This window comes from Ovis aries, chromosome X, assembly GCF_016772045.2.
Source record: "Ovis aries strain OAR_USU_Benz2616 breed Rambouillet chromosome X, ARS-UI_Ramb_v3.0, whole genome shotgun sequence".
NCBI lineage: Eukaryota > Metazoa > Chordata > Mammalia > Artiodactyla > Bovidae > Ovis > Ovis aries.
In genome coordinates, this window is record NC_056080.1 from 56,178,618 (window position 1) to 56,188,723 (window position 10,106).

General features: G+C 46.6%; 1 protein-coding gene across 1 annotated transcript; it reads left to right on the plus strand.

Annotated features, from left to right (window-relative positions):
- Nucleotides 1-76: 76 nt before the first annotated feature.
- On the plus strand, nucleotides 77-4,036 carry TIMM17B (translocase of inner mitochondrial membrane 17B). Its single transcript, XM_027963651.2, has 6 exons — nucleotides 77-139; nucleotides 1,013-1,112; nucleotides 2,125-2,188; nucleotides 3,117-3,245; nucleotides 3,336-3,446; nucleotides 3,537-4,036. The coding sequence occupies exons 1-6, from the start codon at nucleotides 114-116 to the stop codon at nucleotides 3,623-3,625; spliced, it is 519 nt and encodes a 172-aa protein (XP_027819452.1). The 5' UTR covers nucleotides 77-113; the 3' UTR covers nucleotides 3,626-4,036.
- Nucleotides 4,037-10,106: the final 6,070 nt, after the last annotated feature.

Consider the following 10,106-nt stretch of genomic DNA (forward strand, 5'->3'; position numbering starts at 1 on the left):
CAACAGAACCGTTGCCCTGGGATAGGTGGAAAGCTCGGGCGCTTGTATACGTTTCCAGTGGAGGTGTGGCCCGGCCAGGGTTTAGCGATACTGCGCGGCCGGACGCCGGCGCCATGGAGGAGTATGCTCGGGAACCTTGGTACAGCGAGGGGCATAGGTGTCGGGACTGTTGCTGCGGCGCCACGGCCAGCGGTGGGAGGCGGGTGGGGGAGGCACGGGCCACACAGCGCCACGTCCCAGACTCGGAACACATTTAGATTTTTGTTGTCTTCTGCTCCTCTCCACTTGGTTTCTCTTACTCGGGCTCCGTTAAAAGGGGCCACAATTGTGTGCCTGCAGAAGAAGGTTTGGTGCAGGACGGACCACTCCACGTTTTCCTTGATTCCGTACCTCCCAGCCCCTCTGTTAAAGACACGCTGGTCGAATCCATTCCAGCCAGGGGGTGGTGCGGTGTTGAGCGGGTATCCCCTGGAAAAACGCATGGTTTTTCCCAGGTCGCTTTGGTTAATGCTGGCGGGGCCTGGATGAGCCTGACCATGATTGTGGTCATGGAGGGGTGATGGGTCCTCCGCACTCTATGTGCTTGATTTTCCCCAGTTGTGCGAGGGTGAAAAGGGAAGAGGACGTGGCTTTGTTGGACGTGCTCATTATCGGAAAAAGGGGTGCTACCCCATTCTGCTTAAGGAACAGTGCCTGCAACACCTGTAGCGTAATTCAAACGTGCCAATTCTTTAATTAATGCCCTCTCATTAATTCATTTAATCTTTGACAGTAGTCAACCAGTTGGTTGATTCCCTGGTTGGCTGTGAAGGGGAGGGGCGGACAGGGCCAAGACTGATGTTTTCCCCTCTTCACATTATTTTTTGCTTAAATGAGGGGAGAAATAATCCCAGTATTATCTGAAGTGCTAGTTCTCATTTGGGTGACGTATTGCTCCCAGTTGGAAAGAGATCTTGTGACTTGGCATGAGGGAGCGCTCACATTAACCTCATCCTCCCCTTCCCGCTTGCAGCCCATGGCGAATTGTGGATGATTGCGGTGGAGCCTTCACTATGGGTGTTATCGGCGGTGGAGTCTTCCAGGCCATTAAGGGCTTCCGTAATGCCCCTGTCGTGAGTCCTAGCCTTCCCTGGGTGCTGCTGAGGTCCTGCCCTGACCACATGGGATACTGTTCTGAAACTGCTTGGAACTGCCAGTCACGTGCACTTATTCATTCTGGTGTCTGCTTACCTACTGTGTGGCAGGCCTAGCTCCAGGATCTGGGAGTTTGGGGGAACTGCAAACATGACCTCTGACCCTCACCCTGCTGGAGCTCCTCAGAAATGCTGTGCTGTCAAAAGGGTCATAAAACCAAAACCTAATTGTGTGCAAAGTCAGTCAGATTTTACCTAGAGTCAGATTCTGGGTGGGAAGCCTGGGAAAAGGGAAGTGACAGGAGTTTAACTGGCAGGAGGAGGACAGCCTTAAAGTTGAGCACATGCTTTTAATGTAACATAATCAATTCTCTCTCTCTGACAACACTCCCCTTTTCCCTTCTTGGGAGATCTCATCGAATGTCATGACTTTAAATGCTATCCACTTGCCAAGGTCTCTGCAATTTCTCTAGCCCTGTACTTCCTCCCAAATCCTGGCACTCTCTTTCCTGAATCTTTGTCCAGGTTTCTCCCTCTCATCCTCAAGGTCTCAGAACAAATGCCCCCTTCCTTTAAGAGGCCTTTCCTGACCTCTCAGCCACTGTCATAGCTCTTTATCTCATTTCCTCTAGGGTCCTGATTGCTGCCTGAAGCTATCTTGTTTATCTGAATCCTTATTCAGGATCTGTCTCTCCCACTATAATGTGAGCTCTGAGAGGGTAGGGGCCAGGTCTACCTTGTTCACTGCTGTATCCCTGCATATACCATGGTGCTTGGCACATCAGTGCTAAGTACTGAATGAATGAATAACTTCCTATCCTAGCTTTGAGAGCACTTGTAGTGGGCCCTAGTTCTTGGCCACTTCTCCACATCTGTACCCTTGAGGCCCCTAACAGGTTTCCTCCCTCCATTCCTCTCTTAAAAACTAGAAACCTTATCTGCCAGTGACCTGAACCCTGCTCTGACTCCCTTCCTCCTCACTTTCCCTCAGGGAATGCGGCACCGATTGAGAGGCAGTGTCAATGCTGTAAGGATCAGAGCCCCTCAGATTGGAGGTGAGAGGTTTGGGGAGACACGTATGATAACAGAGTTGGGAATGCTTGCTCCTTGGAGTCTAGACTGCAAGTTGAGGGTCCAGATTCTAGCCCCAACTCTGCCTGGGGCTTCCCGGGGGGAGTGTTATTTCTCGGCAGTTTCATACGGGTGAGTTGTGGAGTTTAAATCCAGGCCCTGGCTCTTCCCTGATGTCTGTGTGACCTTGGGCTAGTGGCTGAACCTCTCTGAACCTCACCTGTAACATGGGAATGATAAAAGCAGTAACCACCTCAATCAGTTTTGTCGTTTATGTAACTTACATAGTACTTACTAAGTGCTGGTTGCTTGCTAAGCACTTTGATAATATTAACTAATAAAAATTTTCAGAAGTCAGTAACATGAAGTGTGTAGATCAGGTCTTGGCACATGGTAAGACTTCTGTAAATAACTATCATTGTTAACTGGCTCTCCTCACCCATTTCCTTCTCTCCTAAACCCAGGTCAGATTCCAATTCTATGTGGTAGTTACGAAGGTCAGAGTTGCTCTGTTAAAAGCCGTATAGACAGAAGTTCCCTGGTGGCCTAGTGGTTAGGATTCTGAGCTTTCATTGCTGTGACCTGGGTTCAGTCCCAGGTTGGGGAACTGAGATCTTGAAAGTCCAATGACAGGGCCAAAAAAAAAAAAAAGCCACATTGAAGCAGACAAGTCTGCTTGTAACCACGTATCCGCTCCCTATGAAGGTGAAGGGAGTGCTGATGGGGATTATAAAGAGCTTGAAGGAGCTACCACAGGGGCAGGTGGACATTGTCTTCTAGGAGTTTGCCATGTGCCTTTATGTCTGGTTATTCTCCCCATTCTTTGCCACAGTATTCAGGCCCTGGGAGTCCCTGAGCCATGGTTTCTCAGGACTACCCGCAGGCACTGATTAGGCTTTGGTTTCCCCACAGGTAGCTTCGCTGTGTGGGGGGGCCTATTTTCCACCATCGACTGCGGTCTGGTGCGGCTTCGGGGCAAGGAAGATCCCTGGAATTCCATCACCAGTGGAGCACTGACTGGGGCTGTGCTGGCTGCCCGCAGTGAGTGCCCCAACCCCAGGCCCCAGCCCCTTCCACCCTGCTCTTCCTGTTCTCACCGCTCTCCACCTCCCTGTCCCCTCCTTTCTCCAGGTGGCCCATTGGCCATGGTGGGCTCGGCAATGATGGGGGGCATCCTGTTGGCCCTCATCGAGGGTGTTGGCATCCTTCTCACTCGCTATACTGCCCAGCAGTTCCGCAATGGTGAGTAACCAGTGAAGCTGGTCATGGAGAGGTGGGAAATGCTCTGTCTTGTCTCCTCCACTCACGTTTACCTGTTTATCTCCTTTCTAGCACCCCCATTCCTGGAGGACCCTGGCCAGCTGCCCTCTAAGGAGGGAACCCCAGGCCCAGGCTACCCCAGCTATCAGCAGTACCACTGAGGAAGTGACCACCTGTCACCGCCACTGTGGGAGCTCCTCCTCGGTCCCCTCCCCGATGATCTACCTCGAAGGGAGGGCTGGCTCCCAGTTGGCCCATGGGACCCTCGAGAGGGCCTCTATCTGTTCCTTTATCCCAGGTTGGGGGTGGGGCACCCCAGCTGCCCTGATGGATGGGTCCCTTTTCTCTCAGGGCACCCCAACCCCCATTCACATGCTCTCATCCCAGTCCCTTTGCATGGCACTCTGATGAGTATTTAAAGCCAGTTTTGAAAATGCCTGTGTATGTACTCCTTGAGCCACCCATAGGAGCCGCTCCCTGGGACAGGGTAGAGCCCTCTTCAGGGATGTGGGAACCATCGCATTTGGAGTCACACAGAGAGTCGTCTCTAATAAAGGTTTGTGGATGAGTGAGTAGGAGGGGGTCTATGAATCAAGATGGGAATAGTACATGAATAAAGATGTGTGGGGGCCAAGTGGTGAATCACAAGCAGACAGAAGAGGAATGGGCTTAGAAAAGGAGTGACCACAGATTGCTGGGGTGGAGGTGGTGGTTCAGCATGTGGCACCTCTGAGCCCTCTTCCCTACGTCCTCATTGCCAAGGCTGAGAAATCTGACCTCACAATGAACAGTCTGCCTAGATAGCAGTCCCCACATTTGTGAAGATAATTCCCCCCTCCATGTGGCTTCATCAGGGACCTGGGATGGAAGTAGGGATCCAGGAGACCCAGCTTCCTTCAAGAAGGTACCTTTAGTTTCCTCTGCACCACAGCCATATTTGTGCTCTGCAATGCTCAGTGTTGTCAGTATTTAAGAGTACCACAGAATAACCAGAAAATGAGTTTTCATTTGGGGGTGGGGTGGGGATTATGGGAAAGAGAACTTCCTGGATAGACATTGGCCCCAAACACTGTCTCTTGTGGGCAAACACCTACATGTGTGGGGCAGACGCCTCCAGTGGGGTGCAGATGGCCTCATGGGAGACACACAAACTGTCCCTTGCAGAGAGGTGGAAATGCTCTCTCTCTCATACAAAGTCACTCCCTGGGGGTGCAAATGCTGAGTTCTCAGGCCTCCCAAGGCCTCAACGAGGACCTAGTGATCCTTGATGGTGGTAGAACTGCAGTACTCCGTGACGGAATCAGTGCCAGGTATGGGCAGCTGGCCCAGTGCCTATAGCTCTCAATGTCACAGCAGGGCTCTAGCCTTGAATTTAGAGACTCCACCACCACGCCACCAGCAGCAACACACCTGCCAGTGCAGGACCTGGTCTCCAGCCAGACCCAGGGTATCTCGGTTTGCAGCCCTTGTGTTTATAGACCACTTCCGTTGGTTCCGCCCATTCGGTGCATCTAGGCCTCATACTTCGTGACTTCCAGACCCCATTCCCCGCTGTTTCCAGACCCCACCCTGCTCCTATCAAACAGGCACGCTCTAGCTCTTCTAAGCGGTGTTCTGTCAGCTCTCTGTCTCCACCATCCTCAGCCCTCTGTAACGTCCACAGACGTCTCCAGGATCCTCTCGCTGTGGTCCGCCCTCTCTCCCACCCAGCCCTCTTAGCCTCCTGCAGGCCCTCTGTGTATCAGCTCCAGCTCTCCTGAGGCCCTGCCCCTGCTGTGTCTCCCTCAGTACATTTCAGTCCAGCCACTCAGTCATGTCCAACTCTTTGTAACCCCAGGCTTCCCTGTCCATCACCAACTCCCGGAGCCTGCTCAAACTCATGTCCATCAAGTTGGTGACGCCGTGCAAACATCTCATCCTCTGCTGTCCCCTTCTCTTGCCTTCAATCTTTCCCAGCATCAGGGTCTTTTCCAATGAGTCAGTTCTTGCCATCAGGTGGCCAAAGTATTAGAGCTTCACCTTCAGCATCAGTCCTTCCAGTGCATATGCAGGACTGATTTCCTTTAGGATTGACTAGTTTGATCTCCTTGCAATCCAAGGGACTCTCAAGTTCTCCAACACCACAGTTCAAAAGCATCAATTCTTTGGTGCTCAGCTTTCTTTACGGTCCACCTCTCACTTCTGTGCAGGACTACTGGAAAAACCACTGCTTTGACTAAACAGACCTCTGTTGGCAAAGTTAATGTCTGCTTTTTAATATGCTGTCTAGGTGGGTCATAGCTTTTCTTCCAAGGAGCAAGCATCTTAATTTCATGGCTGCAGTCACCATCTGCACTGATTTTGGAGGCCAAGAAAATAAAGTTTCTAGCTGTTTCCATTGTTTCCGCATCTGTTTGCCATGAAGTGATGGGGACCAGATGCCATGATCTTAGTTTTTTGAGTGTTATGTTAAGCCAGCTTTTTCACTCGTTTTTACTTTCATCAGGAGGCTCCTCACTTCATCTTTGCTTTCTGCCATAAGGATGGTGTCATCTGCCTATCTGAGGCTATTGATATTTCTCCTGGCAATCTTGATTGCAGCTTTTGCTTCATCCAGCCTGGCATTTTGCATGATGTACTCTGCATATAAGTTTAATCAGTGTGACAATATATAGTCTTGACATACTCCTTTCCCAATTTGGAACCAGTCCATAGTTCCATGTCCAGTTCTAACTATTGCTTCTTGACCTGCATACATATTTTTCAGGCAGGTTAAGTGGTCTGGTATTCCCATCTCTTCCAAGAATTTTCCACAGTTGTGATCCACACAGGCAAAGGCTTTGGCATAGTCAATAAACCAGAAGTAGATGTTTTTCTGGAAATCTCTTGCTTTTTCTATGATACAATGGATGTTAGCAATTTGATCTCTGGTTCCTCTGCCTTTGGGCTTCCCTTGTGGGTCAGCTGGTAAAGAATCCACCTGCAGTGCAGGAGACCTGGGTTCGATCCCTGGGTTGGGAAGATCCCCTGAAGAAGGGAAAGGCTATCCACTCCAGTATTCTGGCCTGTAGAATTCCATGGACTGTATAGTCCATGGGGTCTAAATCCAGCTTGAACATTTGGAAGTTCTCGGTTCACGTATTGTTAAAGCCTCACTTGGAGAATTTTGAGGATTACTTTACTAGTGTGTGAGATGAGTGCAGTTGTGCAGTAGTTTGAACATTCTTTGGCATTGCCCTTTGGGATTGGAATAAAAACTGACCTTTTCCAGTCCTGTGGCCATTGCTGAGCTTTCCAAATTTGCTGGTGTATTGAGTGCAACACTTTAACAACATCATCTTTTAGGATTTGAAATAGCTCAACTGGAATTCTATCACCTCCACTAACTTTGTTCGAAGTGATGCTTCCTAAGGCCCACGTGACTTCACATTCCAGGATGTCTGGTTCTAGGTGAGTGATCACAGTACTGTGGTTATCTGGGTCATTAAGATCTTTTTTGTATAGCTCTTTTAGTTTAATTTTTTACATTTAATTGAGGCTAATTACTTTACAATATTGTAGTGGTTTTTGCCATACCTTGACATGAATCAGTCATGGGTGTACATGTATTCCCCATCCTGAACCCCCCTCCCACCTCCCTCGCCATCCCATCCCACCTCCCTCGCCATCCCATCCCTCTGGGTCATCCCAATGCACCAGCCCTGAGCGCCCTGTCTCATGCATCAAACCTGGACTGGCGATCTGTTTCACATATGATAATATACGTGTTGCAATGCTATTCTCTCAGATCATCCACCCTTGCCTTCTCCCACAGAATCCAGAAGACTGTTCTATACATCTGTGTCTCTTTTGCTGTCTCGCACAAAGGGTTATTGTTACCATCTTTCTAAATTCCATATATATATGTTAGTATACTGTATTGGTGTTTTTCTTTCTGACTTACTTCACTCTGTATAATAGGCTCCAGTTTCATCCACCTCATTAGAACTTATTCAAATGTGTCCTTTTTAATAGCTGAATAATTCCATTGTGTATATGTACCACAGCTTTCTTAATCCATTCATCTGCTGATGGACATCTGGGTTGCTTCCATGTCCTGGCTATTGTAAACAGTGCTGGGATGAACATTGGGGTACATGGGTCTCTTTCAATTCTGGTTTCCTTGGTGTGCATGCCCAGCAGTGGGATTGCTGGGTCATATGGCAGTTCTATTTCCAGTTTTTTAAGGAATCTCCACACTGTTCTCCATAGTGGCTGGACTAGTTTGCACTCCCACCAACAGAGTAAGAGGGTTCCCTTTTCTCCACATCCTCTCCAGCATTTATTGCTTGTAGATTTTTGGGTAGCAGCCATTCTGACCGGCATGAGATGCTGCCTCATTGTGGTTTTGATTTGCATTTCTCTGATCATGAGTGATGTTGAGCATCTTTTCATGTGTTTGTTAGCCATCTGTATGTCTTTAAAGAAATGTCTGTTTAGTTCTTTGGCCCATTTTTTGATTGGGTCATTTATTTGTTTGGAATTGAGCTGCAGGAGTTGCTTGTGAATTTTTGAGATTACTTCTTTGTCAGTTGCTTCATTTACTATTATTTTCTCCCATTCTGAAGGCTCTTTTCACCTTGCTTATAGTTTCCTTTGTTGTACAAAAGCTTTTAAGTTTAATTAGGTCCCATTTCTTTATTTTTGCTTTTATTCCCATTACTCTGGGAGGTGGGTCATAGAGGATCTTGCTGTGGTTTATGTCGGAGAGTGTTTTGCCTATGTTTTCCTCTAGGAGTTCTATACTTTTTGGTCTTATGTTTAAATCTTTAATCCATTTTGAGTTTATTTTTGTGTATTGTGTTAGAAAGTGTTCTAGTTTTATTCTTTTACAAGTGGTTGACCAGTTTTCCTGGCACCACTTGTTAAAGAGATTGTCTTTTCTCCATTGTATATTCTTGCCTCCTTTGGCAAAGATAAGGTGTCCATAGTTGTGTGGATTTATCTCTGGGCTTTCTGTTTTGTTCCATTGAACTATATTTCTGTCTTTGTGCCAGTACCATACTGTCCTGATGACTGTAGCTTTGTAGCATAGCCTGAAGTCAGGCAGGTTGATTCCTCCAGTTCCATTCTTCTTTCTCAAGATTGCTTTGGCTATTTGAGGTTTTTGTATTTCCATACAAATTGTGAAATTATTTATTCTAGTTCTGTGAAAAATACCATTGGTAGCTTGATGGGGATTGCGTTGAATCTGTAGATTGCTTTGGGTAGTATAGTCATTTTCACTGTATTGAGTCTTCCAATCCATGAACATGGTATATTTCTTCATCTGTTTGTGTCCTCTTTGATTTCTTTCATCAGTGTTTTATAGTTTTCTATATATAGGTCTTTTGTTTCTTTAGGTAGATATATTCCTAAGTATTTTATTCTTTTCATTGCAATGGTGAATGGAATTGTTTCCTTAATTTCTGTTTTCTCATTGTTAGCCACCTCTTAATATCTTCTGCTTCTGTTAATTCTGTACTGTTTCTGTCCTTTATTTTGTCCATCTTTGCATGAGATGTTCCCTTGATATCTCTGATTTTACTGAAGAGATGTCTAGTGTTTCCTATTCTGTTGTTTTCCTCTATTTCTTTGAATTGATCACTGAGGAAGGCTTTCTCATCTCTCCTTTCTGTTCTTTCATTTCAATGCTCAAATGGGTATATCTTTCCTTTTCTCCTTTGCTTTTCATTTCTCTTCTTTTCTCAGCTATTCATAAGGCCTCCTCAGACAACCATTTTGCCTTTTTGCATTTCTTTTTCTTCAGGATGTTCTTGATCACCACCTCCTATACAATGTCATGAACCTCCGTCCATAGTTCCTCAGGTACTTTGTGGATCAGGTCTAATCCCTTGAATCTATTTCTCACTTCCACTGTATAATCATAAGGGATTTGATTCAGGTCATACCTAAATAGTCTAGTGGTTTTCCCTACTTTCTTCAATTTAACTCTGCATTTTGCAATAAGCCACAGTCAGCTCCCGGTCTTGTTTCTGCTGACTGTATAGAGCCTCTCCATCTTCAGCTGCAAAGAATATAATCAGTCTGACTTTGGTATTGACCATCTGGTGATATCCATGTGTAGAGTTGTCTCTTGTGTTGTTGGAAGAGGGTGTTTGCTATGATCAGTGCGTTCTCTTAGCAAAATTCTATTAACCTTTGCCCTGCTTCATTTTTGTACTCCAAGGCCAAACTTGCATATTACTCCAGGTATCTTGCCTTCCTATTTTTACATTCCAGTCCCCTGTGATGAAAAGGACATCTTTTTTGTGTGTTAGTTCTAGAAGGTCTTGTAGGTCTTCATAGAACTGTTCAACTTCAGCTTCTTCAGCATTAGTGGTAGGGGCATTGACTTGGATTACTGTCATATTAAATGGTTTGTCTTAGAAACTAACCAAGATCATTCTGTCATTTTTGAGATTGCACTCAAGTACTGCATTTTGGACTGTTTTGTTGACTGTGAGGGCTACTCCATTTCTTCTAAGGGATTCTTGCCCACAGTAGTAGATATAACGGTCATCTCAATTAAATTCACCCATTCCAGTCCCATTTTAGTTCACTGATTCCTAAAATGTCGATGTTCACTCTTGCCGTCTCCTGTTTGACCAACTCCAACTTACTTTGATTGATGGACCTAACTTT